Source organism: Myripristis murdjan, chromosome 4 (genome assembly GCF_902150065.1).
Source record: "Myripristis murdjan chromosome 4, fMyrMur1.1, whole genome shotgun sequence".
Classification (NCBI taxonomy): Eukaryota; Metazoa; Chordata; class Actinopteri; order Holocentriformes; family Holocentridae; genus Myripristis; species Myripristis murdjan.
Window position 1 is genome coordinate 12,062,178 of NC_043983.1, and position 17,803 is coordinate 12,079,980.

The 17,803-nt window shown below is 42.1% G+C and overlaps 2 protein-coding genes across 2 annotated transcripts in view; both read left to right on the forward strand.

Moving 5' to 3' along the window:
- The first annotated feature begins 24 nt into the window (after positions 1-24).
- On the forward strand, positions 25-5,515 carry cope (COPI coat complex subunit epsilon). Its single transcript, XM_030050436.1, has 10 exons — positions 25-184; positions 369-431; positions 609-709; positions 810-962; positions 1,655-1,708; positions 2,022-2,103; positions 2,612-2,767; positions 3,823-3,891; positions 4,534-4,608; positions 5,123-5,515. The coding sequence occupies exons 1-10, from the start codon at positions 83-85 to the stop codon at positions 5,174-5,176; spliced, it is 909 nt and encodes a 302-aa protein (XP_029906296.1). The 5' UTR covers positions 25-82; the 3' UTR covers positions 5,177-5,515.
- Positions 5,516-5,805: 290 nt separating this feature from the next.
- The window catches only part of cers1 (ceramide synthase 1), a 37,049-nt gene continuing 25,051 nt past the window's right edge, over positions 5,806-17,803 (forward strand). The window contains exon 1 of the mRNA XM_030050413.1: positions 5,806-7,242. Within this exon, the coding sequence (XP_029906273.1) occupies positions 6,979-7,242 (264 nt within the window). The 5' untranslated portion in view covers positions 5,806-6,978. The remainder of the gene's footprint in view (positions 7,243-17,803) is intronic.

Consider the following 17,803-nt stretch of genomic DNA (forward strand, 5'->3'; position numbering starts at 1 on the left):
CAAACTACATATCCCATAGTCCTCAGCGCACAAGAGGCCGGTGACGCGTCTGAGCGACGTGTCAGGAAGTTTTCCAGTCAACATGGCGGCGCATCAGGGAGATGTTGATGAGCTCTTTGACGTGAAAAATGCCTACTACATTGGTAGCTATCAGCAATGTATCAACGAGGCCCAGAAGGTGAAGGTAAGTATGAGCTTTTAAATATGTTAAATGCTGGTTTGGTGCGGTGACTTGGCAGTTTTGGGCTCTGCTGCCGTGGCTAACGTTAGCTAGCTCTGTGCTGGCCACAACAGCAGGATTGTCACTAATACTGTTGTCACAAACATTAATGTGGTATCTATTTGCCTGTCCTGTTTTTGCTTTGAAGCCCTCGACACCAGAGAAAGAGATCGAGAGGGACATGTTTTTGTACAGAGCATACATCGCCCAGGTAATTACATATTTTTACTTAATTATCGACAGAGCTTGCGTGTAATATAATCGCCGGTGCAGAGTTTTTTTTTTTTTTTTTTTTTTTTTTTGCCATCGCCTCTCACCTGCTGTTACAATGAGTTTACATGCCAGAGCTCCCGGCTTCTCTGACTTGTTATATGTTGTGTTATCGCAGAGGAAGTTTGCTGTGGTCCTGGACGACATCAAGCCAAGCTCTTCAGCTGAGCTGCAGGCTGTCCGGATGTTCGCCGAGTATCGCTCCAGTGAAAACAAAAGGTCTGCATTCAGTCCATGAGCGCAGTTTAAATGAAGTTCCCCCCGCAATTCCCTCAAGTATAAAGTTCTCATTGTGCCAGCTGTTCCTCTCTGTGCACAGGGATGCTATTGTTGCCGATTTAGATAAAAAGATGGCTAAGAGTGTGGATGCAGCCAACACCACGTTCCTCCTCATGGCTGCCTCTATCTACTACCATGAGATGAACACTGATGCTGCTCTCAGGACTCTGCACCAAGGAGACAGCCTGGAGTGGTAAGAAGGGATCAAACACTCTGCAATAATTAAATAATCTGAGTCTGAGCCAACATCATCGGGTTGAGAATTACAAACTCTAGTGTTAGAGTACACAACATTTACTACATCCATAGTGTTGTAAGGTTGTGAGACTGCTTACCCACAATTTCTTGTATACAATATATCAGGTCATGGGTCTGAAGGCTATCGTTATTGTCAGGATTATTTATACTTGTTAAAAAACTGTTGTGCTTCATAACAAAGTGGGATGGAAATAAAAGCCGTACTGAGGTAGGAAATGACAGTCACAATGTAAAGATGTGAAATAAATCATAAGTAGCCTAACTGACATCGTATTTAAATGAGGCTCAAGTGAGCAAGTCTCATTTTATTAAATGCCTCTTAACTTTGATTTAAAAAATAAAAACACAAAACATTTGGACATTACAAACGGAAATGATAGGTGACAGGTGACATGTTTGTCTGCATATCAAGCTGGGAAGTGAGATCCGATCTCGAGTTGTCACTTGAGATGCAGTCCAATGCCAGGTGTGTACGGACATACTCAGAGCTGTCCACTTGTGATCGGATCACCCAAGATGCATGTTAATGCCAGGTGGAAATGGGGCAGATGTCTTCCTGGCCCAGGCAACATTTCTTACAGTGCAGTCATGATGATCTGGCTCCTAATCATCTGTTTAATTTTTCAGCATGGCCATGACCATTCAGGTGTTGCTGAGTCTGGATCGTGTTGACCTGGCAAGGTATGGATTCATTCAAAGACCAAAAGAAAAATGCATGAACACAGTATGATGAGTTTTGCATTGCATCACAAGATCAGTTTTGTTTGGTGAACCCTTGTGCAAAAACATCCAAGTGCTACTTTACTGCATGCAGCAATGCCGTGTAACGGGTGTCACACTCTTTACTGTAAGATCTTAGAATGTCTATATTACTGAGTCTGCACCCACAGAGAGAAAAAGTCTTGGTCTGCATGAATCTTCATTGTTAGAGTGAAAAAATTCTTACACACTTACACTGATCTCCAGTCACAATGATTTCTTTCCCTGCCAATAGGAAAGAGCTGAAGAAGATGCAGGAGCAGGACGAGGATGCTACTCTAACCCAGCTGGCCACAGCCTGGGTCAATATTGCTGTGGTTAGTAGCTTGCGAAGCAATGTAAAATCCCCTCTGTGTAACACTGCCAAGATAATAGTCGATTTGTAAATAAATGCCCTGTCATGAATAATTTGCAGACACTCAATACTTATTGTGGTGAATAGAAGTACCATATAATATGTGTGTGTACACAAAGGAAATTAAATCCCTATTCATCGCCTTATCAGGATTTGTGTTGCAATTAAAGCGGCAATCAAGCTGGAAATGTTAGAAATATCAGCTGCACATTTCCAGAATACTAATTAACCAGAGGATAAGTACAGGGTAATTGTTTATACAGAATGTAACCATAGAAAAGTGAACCAAAGCATGACATGTTGAAGCTGGACTGAATTCAGTTTTAATTGCGTATTACACACTTCAGCGCTCCCAAGGCTTGTAATGAGAACTGACACAATTTTTAAAAAGCACACATATGAATTAGTATGTCAGTGTAATGGTGTGGGTAGACGTAGATTGCAGTTCATCTCACTGTTTGTTGTTCCAGGGTGGAGAGAAGCTGCAGGATGCCTACTACATCTTCCAGGAGATGTCTGACAAATACTCGTCCACGCTGCTGCTTCTCAATGGACAGGCGGCCTGTTACATGGCTCAGAACAAGTGGGAGGAGGCTGAGGGAGTGCTGCAGGAGGCGCTCGACAAGGTTGGACTACACTGCTCTGTCTCATGTTCTCCCTCTTCCTCACTCCCGTTCATTGACACACACTCTGATACACACACTCTCACACAGTTTCAGAAGATCTGTGTTGTAGTGTTGTTGATCTCCCTGTGGCTTGTTTCCCAGGCTGGTATTAGACTTGAGTAAATCCTGAATTAATGCCTGCTAAACTGGGAAAATTTGCTCTAAGTGTTTTGTAATATGGATGTACTTGACTGAGCCTTAACCTTATACGGTGAGCTGGATGCATTCAGAAAAAGATTTGCAAATAAGAAAATTAACTTGGCGATAAGTCAATAAGTCAGTTATTTCTTCTGGCAGTAAGCCATAAGAGACAGCATGTAAATGTTTAGAGATGAGGCAGAACATTTCTTGTGAATGATTCCCTTAACAATTCCTGTGATTTTTAGTGTTTCAGTTGCTGGCATTTGAACAGCAGATGGCGCCAGATACAATGTTTCTGTCTGTATATCCTGTCGTTGACATATGATGGCTCAGTGTTTCACCAGCTTCATTGATATTTTGTTTGGATGTCATAAAACAGTGTTGAAAGGTTAAATCACTACAGGATGATGGTTGTCTGTTGATCTAAGCTCACACTTTACAGTCCTGTTATAACCACAGGGGAGTGTAATGTGTATTTATAAAACACTCATCATGTCAAGCCTCATATCTGGCCTGTTCAAACAAGCCAATTGGTTTTACATTTGCAGTAAATTGGACTTACATCTTGGATTCATTGAAGAAATAATGTGGCACACATAGAAATGTTTGTTTTTTAAATTAGCATAACACTGGAACACTGCACTAAAGCCGGTATACAAGCACCAATTTGTTGTCTGCTGTACTTACAGTAGAAAAAAGGCTGTATTATTCATTTATGCATCTCAGTAATGAGAGAATTCTTGAAGGAGGGGTGCAGCTCTTGCTCAGTATTTTATCTTCACCCTATTATGTTTTCTGTTGCTGTCGTACTCCCTTTGTCTGAATAATTTTTTCACTTGGTATTTTATCCCCTCTTCCTCTCCTCTGACTTCCAGGACAGCAGCCACCCTGAGACATTGATCAACCTCATAGTGCTGACTCAGCACCTGGGCAAAGCTCCTGAGGTGAGACTTTGGACCTAAAGCTGTTAACGAGGTCATCGCCTAGACAGCCATCAGCTTTTCCATTTTCCATTAGACCCAGCCCAGCCTTGAATCAAAGATTTGAAAATTCCATCCATTACCCAGATTGTACAAGAGTACAAGATTAAAAATTTCAGCAGGTTTGTGTACCAGGCACACTTAGTTTAGCACTATCTTGTTTGCACAGCTACTGTCGCTCACAGGGCGTAATCAAAAACGATTTGGTGCAGCACCATCCATGCACCATCTCCTGCTTTAGTGCTCTGCATGAGTAATAAACCCTGGAACACAGAGTTCACAAGATAAAGACTCGGTTATATTCTCTACATCTGATGGAGTTGATAGTCAGGTCATCAGTGGAATCTTGACCATTGACATCGTAACAGAGGTTCAGCTCTGATATGAACTGATTAGCACCTCTGTGTCAAGGACAGTGTGAGGTATGTGACCTCTTGTTACCCACATCAACCCTAATGCTCGGGCCTCAAAGTATTTTATCTTTTCTTTTTTTAAATGCATCTAAAGAGAAGTGAAAATCATGTCTGTGAAGCCCTCTTTGTTTGTTTATTTTCTTCTCTTGTCACTTCCCAAATATTTGTCTCGTCTGTTTGTCTCTGTCCTCAGGTAACCAATCGCTACCTCTCTCAGCTGAAAGACGCACACAGAGCCCATCCATTCCTGAGAGACTATTTAGCCAAGGTAATGTGCTGTTGTTGGTATTTATCATTCATTGCTCTCCCATCTCTCGAGATTTGAAACACCAGTAATTTCTCTTACCAGTCTGATTGGTTTCCATTAAGTTTAAGAAGAATAGATTAGGTGGTGAAGAAGAACAAGCCAAATTTCCCCAGCTATATCAATATCAAAACACATTGTGGGAGTAGATGGAGAATACCTCCTACAGAGGCCATTCAGACTCACAGTTGTTGACAACATTACTAACCTTTGCTCTGTTATAATTAAATTACATGGCTTTGTTGTTGTAATGGTTGGGATTGGCCAGGTGTCCTTGGAGCAAAGCCAATCAGAGCATTAAACTTTGAATCTTGAGCCTTTGTCACACACATCGTATAGTAATTACACAAGACTGCATGTGTAAATAAACATGGAAAAGCTGGGTTATATTGTGTCAAACCATGCGGCGCGCAGATGTTTCTCTCAACGGATATTTCCCTCTGGTTTTAACCGTCTCCTCTGCTCCCTGTTTGTGTAGGAGAATGAGTTTGACAGACTAACGATGCAGTACGCTCCCACCGCCACAGCATAAGACGCCCATCTGCATCGGCCGGGACACCTAGACCCTGGACTTCAGTTTTAACACCATGAAGATGAAAAGGAGACTCTTTCTCTCTCAACCACACATATATTTGTTTTTGTTTTGATATTCTAACTTGTAAGAAATAGCTTAGACGATAAATGAAACCATACCTATAACGCCCTCCCCACCCCCTCTATTCAAACTCATCATCCTCCTGTAGGCAGATGAAAAAAATCTGTCTCATGTCCCTTTCATTGTTAATAAATGAGTGCAATCTCTTGCTCATGTGAACACCTGTTTCCTCTAAGCATTCCTCTGAATTGCCAATAAACGTTTTAGTGCCCTGTTTGCTTTGTGGCTTTGTGAAAGACAGACGTGACTGAAAGAAGCCTGTTGGAAATGGCCTCTGATGCACCTTTGGAGACATGAGCTGTGGCCAGTGGAGTTCCAGCTAATGCATTTTTGTATTTTTTTTTTTTAATGTTCTCTCTCTCTCTCTCTCTCATATGCTCATATTTTGTATTTGTTTTGTTTGTGATTTGGGGTGTTTTTGGGGGGACGGCCATGGATGTCGTGTGCACTCATGCATTATTAGCCCGCTCTGAGCGCAGTGTGCCACACTGTCTCTTTAAGCCATCCTTTTTAAACCTCAGCGGTTCAAGAAGACAGCGGGTCCCAATTACGTCACGCATCCTCGGCTTTTTCTTCGTTTGACATAAATTTTGCGCGTTGAGCGGCTCCGTGGACGGCCGATGGGAGCACGGCGCGAGCAGCGGTAGAACCCCACAGCGGATAATGAGAACAGGGAGAACGGTTCTATGTTTGAGCTGCGTTCGGATGGTGAGAACCGCCGCGTGCCGTCCTGTTCCAACGGTCCAACCGTTTCCCAGTGAGGGCAGAGCGCATTTTCCCTGTGTCACTTGTCAAAACGCAGACTGGACACGTTGACCAATACAGAGAGAGCAGCGAGGGAGACAGACGACACAATAACCAGGATAATATTCTTCCCTTTTATTGCAATTTTTTTTTGTATGAGACTCTTCCAGTCGCGTGAAAAGGTTTACACGGTAACTACTGGTTTGTCTTCTGGTAGAAATCAGCTATTCTAATTAACGAAACTGCTAAGAGCCGTTATGCAAGACGAATAACGGAGATGAGAGCGTACGGCGTAGCGGCACAATAATCGCATACATGTGCTGTGCTCGACTGGAAAACGGTCGACGGGACCTCATGAATTGAGTTACATATGTACTCTATGTGTGGGGGAGCGATATCCTATCCGCTCTATCACATTTTAGGTTATCCGTTTTAACTAGCTAGCTTGGAAGCTGCTGCCAATGCTGGTCCATTCAGTATTGTGTGCGTTTGATTTAGCTAGGCGGCTAACCAGGGCGCGCTGCCTCTGATGAGCCAGTCAGTGTGAGTAGCGGAATGTTGACCAAAATCCTCACCAGGCACTGATGGCTCAGATTAATTAAGAAAACGCTAATTACTAATTGTCTTGGATTATCAGATCCCTTCCTACGGCTGCTTTGTTTTGTCAGAACCGTCGGGCCCTGCGATCATTCATGAACTCCTGCGCGCGGAGAATGGGCCCATGTCTTAATTTAGAAAACAAAGAATTAGGCTACTTGTCAAGATAAGCTGGTTAGGTAAGCTTATTTTCGCGTTTTCAGGTGAGCTAGCAAGCTAGTTTGAAGGATTAGAGATATAGACTGGACTGGCTTCTCCCTGGACTCCCTCTGTACCTGAATCGGAGTCTTTTTCTGTCGATATTTCTGCTTCTTTTTTTTTGGCCGCGCCGCACCACAATGGACAGTGATACTAAGGGTGACAGCAGTATGAGCGCCGGGGCGGTGGAAGTGGAGCCCATGCCGGGCTATGTGGATCTCATCACCAGAGCCTCCACCGTCATGTTTGGTGCCTTGAGAGACTGTAGCGCCTGCGGTCTGGAGCTCTCCAAACGGACTCTCCTGGATAACGCGTACATAACATGGACCGAAATTGTCCTGTTTTTCTTTTGCGCCTTTTTGTGGACGCAGATAAGACGGGGACTGACAGAATGTCTGTTTAAGGTAGGTCTGTGAAATACGCACACACATTCATTCATAACCCCGCTTCCAATGTTAATTTATTTACCTCTTTAATTAATGGGATCCATTGCTCATTCCTTTAGTCTAATTAGGCTTCAGCTATCAGCCCTGCAGCGCATGTGTGGCCTCTGTGCCTCGGTTCTCTAGGGGATTGTTGCAGAAGACACAAGCTCCATGCCTTACAGTTTAACTAGAATAAGAAAGTCTGTGATATTACCTATCAGTGGCCTAGACGAGCACAGACATCTTAACCACTGCTCAGACAGGATGCACTTGCTGTGAAATGAGAAGGTGAATTTATTTCCTCCTGTTGACACGTCATCACAGCACTGCTATACTTGATGAACAGTGAGGATGGTCTTTTAAAAAGTACCTAGTATTTTTTCATGAAGGGATTTGAAAACTCAGTGGAGAGTAGAATGATAGTGAAAGAATGTGAGGCAGTGTGTGTTGCAACGGGGAAGAGTGAGGTCGGTTTGCTACAGTATAAAGAGAGCTCGACACAGCTGAGAGTGAGAGAGAGAGAGAGGATGTGTGGTGTGACATGTTGCTACCAAGATTAGATCCAGTAGTTGGTTTAAGGTAAGTGAATGAGTCATGAGGAACGGAAAGCCTTCACCCCTGGTGAGATAGCTTAACCCTTCTGTCAGAAATATTAACCCGTCCCACATCTTACCGAAAACACAGAGAACATGCACAAGTGTTCCTACAGAGTGTTTCCCAGTGGTTAATGGGTTAACTGCTCAGTGTTGTGCACATGCAACACTGAGCAATAATGCAACAAGAACTCTTGTGGATTTATGATGGGTTACTATATAAGATAATGCAAGGTAAATATTATACACATGCTCATACACACATGTGTTCTTACATTATGCAGACAGGTTGGCACGAGACTCAGAAAGGAAAGAACAGTGAGTGTGTACTAAACACTCAAAAGTTACAGTATTTCTTGATTGCTAAGACACAGTTTGAAATTATGCTCCATCATTTCCCAAAACTCCAAACACTAATGCAAAACTGCACATTCATCTTTACAAACCTCAAACTTCAATGTCAAAACCAAGCTCTTAACTCAAAACCATGTAATCTTCCATCTAAACAAAACTTTGCCTGGAGACACAACACAAACGCCATCTCACACACACACACACACACTACAGAATAGCCATTACACAGTGAATACTGGCGCCTCTGCACCTGCAACCCCCCCACCGCCAGCCCCAGAACCGCCTTTTTACATGATGAACACACTATAAAGACACAATACATGTGTACACTTTCAGAATTTGTCCTGTTGCATAATCAACTGAAAATGAGTGAAAAAGTAAATGTACAGTAAAAATATGCAACTGACAAAGACCATAAAGAACAGTAAAATAATTTCCAAGTGCTTACCATATAAAATCATGGAAAACAATCTAAAAAAAAGTTGTGCAAAAAGAAAGAAATCACATATATTCTGTGTCAGCATGCCTTATGCAGCCCTTGCAAGCCTCAACTGTAATACCAAAACAAGCCTCCTCCATGGTCTGGAAGAGGTGAACGCAGATAAAGGTTTTTTTTTTTTTTTATGTTATAGACCCTCTACTTGATACACATGATTTTACAGATCATTGCTGAAAGCCCCCAGATCCATCCTGAGATTCTGATTAGTGTGTGAACAATTTTGGACTAGTGGCGTTTCCACCTGGAGAATTGTGTGTTAAGTGGGTTCCAGTTGTGATGACTTGAGTTAATGGTACTGACTGCCAGTGAGTAGAGTTTTTTTACAAGAAGTTGCATTTGTGAAAACAGGAATAGTATTTATACTTTAGGGAAGTGTGTGTGTGTGTGTGTGTGTGTGTGTGTGTGTGTGTGTGTGTGTTTTGTTTTTTTTTTCTTTGCAGATGGCATTATAGTTTTGAATGTTTAGTTAACAGGCCCAGTTATGGTGTGGAAGCAATCAAGAAAAACTGTAATAAAAAAGCTGACCAAGGCTTTAGGTGTGACAAGCAAATATACAAGCACAGACTTGTAAGTGACACATGACTGCTATCAAGGTTCTCACTTAGAGCTGTCATTGTATTTCAGTATCATCATTTTCACATGAAGAGGGGTACTGCTACACAGTAGAAATAAAGGTTTTGAATAAATTGGCCCAAATGCACTATAATGTCTGCCATAATCATTTCACCTGCCAAAGTATTCTCATAAAGCTTATTTGTGTCCTAGCCACTGCTCCTCACACACACTGAGCTCAACCAATGAGCTTTATCTGGATTTGGTGCATATAGTGAGTAAATCAATGACTGTGACATCTGCTATCAGTGTCTCTTAAATGCAGTCACAGCACAAAAGGTCTGACTGGATTACTGCCAGGCGGTTCCTGGCTGGCACATGCTCCCATATGGTATGTCATATATCTCAAAGCTTGTTTATGACTCTGTAAGGTTGTCTTGAGTGCATGTGTGTATGGGCGTATGCACAAGCTTACAAATGAGGTAAATTGTGGCAATGGTCATTGCCAGGACAAGCTCCTGCATAAGAAATAAGTGTCATCAACAAAAAAGGCATAGTTCAATTTAGATACATCACAGAAGCTGTATGTTTTGTTATCTTCTTTATGATCAAAGGACTAATCTACATTTAGGCTTTCAACTGGCCATCGGTCACTCTGAAAATGTCTTGGTACCAGAACGGTTGTAACACATCAAAACTGACAATGAGTGTAAAACAACACTTTGTTAGCTGTATGAAATCACTTTTTACTTTCCAATAGGTTTGATTATTTTGTGTGTAACATTTGCACACCACATAGGTTTTGCTTTTCCAAGTACAATCACACCATACCTAGTTGGTCTGAAGAGTCAAACTTTACGAATGGCTGGCCATGAGGACATGACAGAAAGGCTGGCATCAGAAATATGTCAGGGGAGTCCAAGAATGAATTTAATGATGCTAACATCAGTCATGCAGCTAAAAGTGGAACAGGACACACACTGCAAATCAAATCATGTGCAAAAGTATACTCTTGTTGTCCTTTTCTAAAAAGGCAAACAATTATTGTTATGATGACAATTAGCAATTAATTAGTAATTATGTTATTAATTAATAGTACCAACAATGCTCTCACTGGCACACACACACACAAACACGTTTAATGAGGATGAATCTTCAGATTAATGCTCTAGTCACAATTACTACTATGCGGCAAACACTATTTGAATGTGTTCATTCCAAAAAAAGTCCATCACTTTCTGAGTAATCAGATACATGCTGTCATTATAACAGCTGTCGGCATGTAGTCGAATCCACATTGGAACATAATTAAATCCATCAGCTACCCTAAGACATGTTCATACAAAAAAGCAGTGACACTAAAAGTAGCATCACAACACTGTCTCACAGCACAACGCCCTCTTTAGCATACTAAATGGACAGTTAGAGGCTCAGCAAACCTCAAGGCTGTGCTCCAAGACACTGGCCGGGAGCCCGGGTCTCCCATTTTCCCTGAACCCATCCCTCCGCCCTGTTAGTGTTGCCAGGGAGGAGCCCTAATTCACATCTAGCAGTCTCTCCACAGATATTCTAGATGTGGCCTCTGGATCGTTACTCTGCCATCAGGATGGGTGGGGGAGGAGTGTTCCCACATGTTAGATGCTCTGATGATGCTGTAGCTGTGTGTTGTAGCTCAGGGCCCCATGTGTTAAACCAGATGTGGCCTCAGAATGCAAAGAATGGGGTCTGTTTTGCCTTTACATATGTGAGTCTCAGCATGTGCATGTGACTCACTGACCCCGACGGAACTGTATGGGATGAGCCCCATATGAGGCCCAGATACTACAAGGGCTGTGAAAGTTTAGATTACTGCTGTTCAGTGTGGTCCTATGTGTGCCCTCAGTTATTTGATGCATGTGTAATACCACCTTTACAGTGCTTACATTAGGGATTGAGAGGATGGGTTCAGTGTTAGGTCAACTGTGCGGAGCTAATGCCAAATGAGTATTGCTGTCATACATCACCAAAGCTGAGGCTGCTTGTCAACTGCATAAAACTATAGTTTTAGAGGTCGTATGTGAATCCAGCATAATGACACTGGCTTGAGTCCAACGGGATGAGTCCTTAAAGGCAACAAAACACAATGCATTTAATAACAGCTCCTCATCATTGACTGATTACCAGATTCACAGGGTATAGAAATACATATTTGTTTTGGCTTTAGATTTCTAGTGAATGGCTTGAGTGTCATGAGAAAAAAAGTCAGTTCCCGCACACACTTTTTCACCTCTGCATTGATTTATCCAAGGGAGTCAGACAATGATTTGGTTGCAAGAACCTTTCTCAACACAAGACTTTTTTCTTTGGAACTAGATCTTTGGGGGCTTTGACTCCCTGCACCACACAAGAAAAAAATCAAATGGTGTGCATGTTTCCTGTTATCATCTAGAGTATCGTGAGCACAATAACTGACCACGCACACAGCCATGAGTTCACAAACTTCATTAAGCTCAGTATGGGATCTTATGGATTAGTTTAGCAGTAGGCCGTAGGTAGAACAGTGGCCACAACGTATATTCATCATATGAACTTATCCTGATGTGATCCGCTGAAGACAGACTGCGGTGACGTGATGTGATATGATGTGTGAGGAATGAATGTGGGTGCCCCTGCCAAACTGAGAATGTCTTCTGAGGACTCTGAGTCAAAGCAAAGTGCACTTGAGCATTTTTGTGCCATTAGAGCTGTCACTTAATGACTGGGTGAGGAATTTATCACTCAAGTCATGATCAATTTTGACTGTGTAGCTGTTTTTGGCCTTCCACCAGAAACCTTGAGCAGTAATTAATCATTGTTCAAAGGTCCAATTCTTGTTCAAGAAACATATTTTGCCAGTAGATTTGGAAAACTTATTGCGTAGCTTTTGCGGTTGTTACTCTATCATAACCACAGTTCTAGGTAATCTGTATCAAAGCTTTGAAGAACAGAAGTTGGCTTACTCAGAATTTCCACTTACTTTCATCTTTGCTGCTATTTGTTGAAAAGATTACACGTGTAAAAACAGTCCAACTGATGCTACCTAATTTGATAATGTATCCTGCACTTGCCATGCTCCGTTAGTGTTACCACAGTGATAGCAGCCAGGCCTTGTAACACATTTGTAAACTTATATAAGTGTGAAGCTTGTACCATTTGGTAGAGCTCACAGGATCAGCCTGCTCACTGTCAACTGCCTCCCTGCTGAAGTTTCTGCATTATATATTTGCTCTTATTATGCATCAAGGAGTTTTGCATTTGCAGCCGATCTTATTCAAAGCATTTTACAACAATGGAACGGGCGGGGTCTCAGTGTCTTTCTCAAACATGTCTGTGGATGAACACTTGCTGTTATGATGTTACAGTGCAGCCTTTCTAATCGCAAGGCCACTCTTTCCTCAAGTGAATATGGACATGAGTTAAAGGTGGCAAAGCTGCCTGGAAGTGTGATGGGTCCTCATTTGTTCTCCATGAGCTCATATGTGATAATTTTACTGTGTTTCTGTGTTTTGATTAACCAGTGAAGAGAAACCTGGGCCGTTGAACAAACTGTTGAGTGAGATAAGCTTTTTGGGGGTGGGGAGGGGCTGTTTACATAGAGCTATATGGTTGAGTGAGAGTTTACCCACTAAGTTTAAATGAAAGACAGTTTAGTCCCTTTATGAGGAAACTGTTGATAGCTATTTCAGCTCCAGTGTTACATAATAATATTGTGGTCCATCATAATCAGCCAACTCATCCATTTTGCTATTGACATTGACATTTTAAAATTTAGTTGCAGCTAAATGTGTCCTTCAGGTTTAATGTAGAAATGCTAATCATCCCTCTCAGGGGAACAGAATGAGAAATGTTGAACATCTTTCCTTCCATTATATGAGTGTCTTGTTAAGAAATTTTACTTAGTAATCTTGAAAATGTCATGTTACAGTTGAATGTGAAACTACACCCCGGATGATTTCCTCATTTCCCTTTTTCCTGTTTGTTAGTCTGTTGCCTCTCAGCTTTTATTCAGGAGAATGGGCATGCATCTTGCAGTTTACAGTGTATTTACGAGTTGTGCATTGAATCATTGAATTGTGCATACGTGCATATGAGAGTGTGTTAGGTTTCGTGTGCATATGTTTGTGTTCACCATGTTTGTCAGCTAGAAGTGTGAAGACGCGACTCTTAAGTTGACACTTCCTGCTTTGTCAGCATAGTGCCTCTGTGGCTGGTGCTGCTCAGAGACCAGAGAATAAAGGAGGAGAAAAAGAAGGAGAGGGAGATGGGTGATGGCTACAGAGAGCAGAGAAAGAGTTAGGGAAAAAAACAAGAGGGTGATTTTTGGATGAGAGAGCAGCAGAGGGGTGAAAAGAGGAGAGGGGCTCACCAGAGGGAAGAGAGAGTCAAAGGAAGGAAGGGAGGAAAGAAGTGGGCAGAGGAATTGTGTGACTGGGGCCAAGGCTGGTGCTCAGAGCTGCTGGCTCAGCATTCAGCAGCCATCATTAAAGCACTCAGTACTGCCCTAATGCACTGCACAAACACATGCACACAGCATCTGCAGGTCTCATACACACATGTACGCATATAGCCTCATGTACTCATGTATTGGGGAAGTCATAAATATATATGTGTAAACATTAACAAATAAACAGCCCCACTCTTTATTTGCACCCATGCTCTGTAGCCTACACATTGTGTTTGGCAGATATTTTCCTAGTTATTTGCTGGCAGGCACAGCTTGCATTGTAATCTATTATGTTTGGACATTGTCATAGGCTTATTGAAAAGAAACTGCTATATAGCCTTGGTAGAAAACTCAGTGGCCATCAGGAGGTAAAGTGAACATGAATACAGATCTTCATATTAGTGGAACTGTCAGGGAGGCAACAACACTTATTTTAGATTTTAATTAAATGCAGACACACATCCACTGGGACAGACAAGTGATGCTGATGTGGGGATATGTGGACTAGAGGCTGACATTTTTTCAGGAATCCAGTGTGGGTCACAGGATTCATGTGGGATTCCTGTGGGATGGGAGTCAATTTGACTATTCATCACGTGACTGGAACAAGAAAAAAGTCAACGGTAGTGGGCAGGACGGGAATCATAATAACAATAGGTCAATTTTTATATATTATGCAGCTGATATGAACTAACACTGTTTTCTTTATTGTGAACATAATGCCAGTCATTCTGTCTTTATTCTCTCCTGTCTGCTCTGGTCGCTGGTTGCTGATTGGTTGCAGCCACCTGACCAGTGCGTGACGTGTGGATTGATGACCATAGCCTGTATAAAAGTGTGGGCCAACCCACTGGCCAAATGGAGTAAATGAAAGAACTGTCTAGTAGAGCACTAAGTAGATTAAGAAAGGGACGGCAGCAACATCAAATCAAAATCATGCATTGCCTAATGGGTAGACTGTCCTGCTGTAACAACAATACAATGGTATGATTATGTGCTCTAATTTTGATTTACAGTGCTGTGAGTGTGGCTACAACTTCATGTGTTTTTGACAAAATCAAATTTCACAATGTCTTTGGCCAGATACTTCGATATTGTTGCAACATTACTACATCTGAAACCCCAGACAATATCTAGTTTCATATCATAATATCAATAACATGTTGATATATCACCCAGTGTTATGAGTTTGAATCAATACTAGGGTTTCAAATATTTGGACGTTTCTTTAATTGATTAATCAGTAACAATGATCTAATAATAGATTAATTTGTTTAAAATAATTAATGTAATTTTGCTTATGAGCGTGAGGACCAAATAAGTTTCTTTTCTGGTCGAGGTGTCATTTTTTAACATTTGAGATATGGATGGACATTGAAGACTTTATTAACGAGAGACAGACAGACAGCACCCAAAATTAGGCTTGTTTACTGTAACTTATAATATTATTTAATAAGTATAGTAACTGAAGTCAACTAATCAATTATCATTAATATTAACCAATCAAATTCTTCATTAGTTGTTTTTGAAACTTTGGTATTGATTTGGTAATGAATATTGATTTTTGTGTCATCTCTAGGTGCACACACACACAGACACACACACACACACACACACACACACACACTTACACAGGCATGCGGTCACTCAGAGGAGAGGGCAGTATGCTGGCCAGCTCCGGCCTTGTTGCGGAGCTTATCATCCTATTAGAACTGAGTAGCAGCTCGTAGCTCTCTGTTGTCCTAAATGTCAAAGCAGCTCGAGGTTTGACATGCTCCCCAACCGCAGATCCCAGATCAGGTTCCACTAAGCCCCTGCTCATTGTGCATTAGAACCGCAAAGAGAAACCTGATCCTTATTGGCAGTTTGGGAAAGTGCCATCCATTCAGTCAAAAGTGCTCACTCAGGTGAAACGTCCTCGTAATTTTGACACTGATTGTGAGCAATTGTTCTGAAGTTTAATTATTGTCAGTTGCTCTCTCCTCTCCTCTCCTCTCTCTATGTGACACAAATATCTGCTTCCTCGTCACATGCTGTTTTAGTAAGCAACATTGTGTCATACGTAGATAAAGTGGTCTCATGGGTTCACATGGAAGTCTGTCTGCCTGTCTTTCCTGTCTAACACATGTCTACACCACCAACCACTCAGTTGTCTGCTGTCTAGTTCTCATTCAGAACTCTGTTGCTGCACAATAAACTCTTCTCACTCTGTGGGCAAGCAGAAGGGGTGACAGGCCCCCGGTTTGTCCAAAACCTCCTCATAGCTGAGGAGGTTTGAGTACAGTCGTTGCGTTTGCTTCAAGCAACACCACCCCCATCCTTCTTTTTGGCATCCATCATGCCTGTGATGTTTATGCAACATTATGCGACAGTTTGTAGAAGACAAAGAACGAGCCTATGGTAGTGTTACGACAGATAGTGGGTCAAAAGGAAGGAAGGCTGACTGGCCACTCTTAATCTTTTAAATGAAGAGGGTGAATCAGAGCCAAAGCAGCCATACATCCCAGTTGGGAAACCACTAGCTGGAATCCAGGCTCATGAATCAGCTCTGTTTGCTGAGTGTGACAGGCAAACTCTCTCTCTGTTGGTCAGCTGGAATGTGTTGTATAGCCTTGACTGTTTCAGAACTGCTATGGTTAACCTCTCTTACTCTTTTTCCTCTTTCCTCTCTCTCTCTCTCTCTCTCTCTCTCTCTCTCTCTCTCTCTCTCTCTCTCGCTCGCTCGCTCTCTCTCTCTCTCTCTCTTCCCCCTTATTTCCGTCCAGTGACTCTGAGCAGCCATTCAGCAGACAGCAACACATTGTAGTTGTCAGAGTTGGCAGCTGCCTTTCTTCTAACAAGGACACTCTATGACAGCATAAGAGAGAGTGATGGTCAGAGGAAATGAAATTTCATGTTGTTTGTCCTCAACATATTTTGTGACCCAGGAGGGCCGTGTGTGTGCGTGTCTGTGTGCATGTGTGTCTGTGTGTGTGTGTGTGTGTTTGTGTGTGTGTGTGTGAGAGAGAGAGAGAGAGAGAGAGAAAGTGCGTGTGTTTGTCTCATCAACATCCACAAGCTGTTGATAATGAATTGGATACTTCCCTTTGCGTAGTTCTGGGCAGGACCTCAGAGGCATTCTTAGCATTACATGCAATTAGCCCTCTCTTTCTCTCTCTCTCTCTGTCTCTCTGTCTCGAAATGCAGTAGAAGTTCATACATCTGCAGAGGCTTAAGTGCAGCCAATGTTGCACAATTCCGTTCTTTTTACTTTTTCTTTGTCTTTCTTTCTTTTGATCTAATCATCTCTCGATTGGACTCCTCCTCCTCCCTTTCCTCCTCCTCCTCTCTCTTGTTCTCCTCCTGCCTTCCATCTGGGTTTTTGTTAGCATAGCCACATAGCTGGTTAGCCCAAAGCCGGTGGGAGTTGGAGGGTTACTCACATCTGGCAGCCATTACAGAGATTGTTGAAGCAAAATGACTGCAGCCAAGGTGTGACTCAGACAGACCACACAGACCACAATCTGTCGTTGCACTTTTAAACCTCCCGGAAACAGGGTTAAGACGTGATGCGCTGGCTAAGGATTACAGCACAGACGCTCAAGATCTAAAGCCACAAAACTGACTCAGAGGTCAGTTTCTTCACAGTTTCTTAAATTGTTTTGTTATGTTTTGCTTTATCAATTTCAAAGAGACAGTCTTAAGTCAGTATCAGGATTGGTATCAGGACAGTCAAATTTTTACTAACTTCCTGGTTTCTTAATTAACTTCCTGCTTTCATATGACCCACCTCCAGTTTATAGTTAAACATTCATTAACTACGTGCCAGTGGAAATAAACATACCAGTCCTATTTTGACTTCTCATCAAGAATTATTATCGTATCTAACCTGTACAAACACCGATAATATGTTGACGCATAGAATATGCTTTGATAGCTTAGAAGTCAAGGCTAACTTACCCCAAGTCAGTCCCAGGTTCAAAAAAGGTGAAAACATACTGCAACCTGTGTTGCTACACATTGGTAATTTTACCTTGTAAATACTCTGCACATAAATTTGCTAAAATTACCTATTGTGCTATAATTATTTCAAATTCATGC

Bases quoted from the DNA above. Each gene is read 5' to 3' on its own strand.
- cope (XM_030050436.1), top strand. From the start codon at position 83: ATGGCGGCGCATCAGGGAGATGTTGATGAGCTCTTTGACGTGAAAAAT. The intron at 710-809 runs GTCTGCATTCAG...CTCTGTGCACAG, and splicing joins CGCTCCAGTGAAAACAAAAG to GGATGCTATTGTTGCCGATT. The intron at 1,709-2,021 runs GTATGGATTCAT...CCCTGCCAATAG, and splicing joins GATCGTGTTGACCTGGCAAG to GAAAGAGCTGAAGAAGATGC.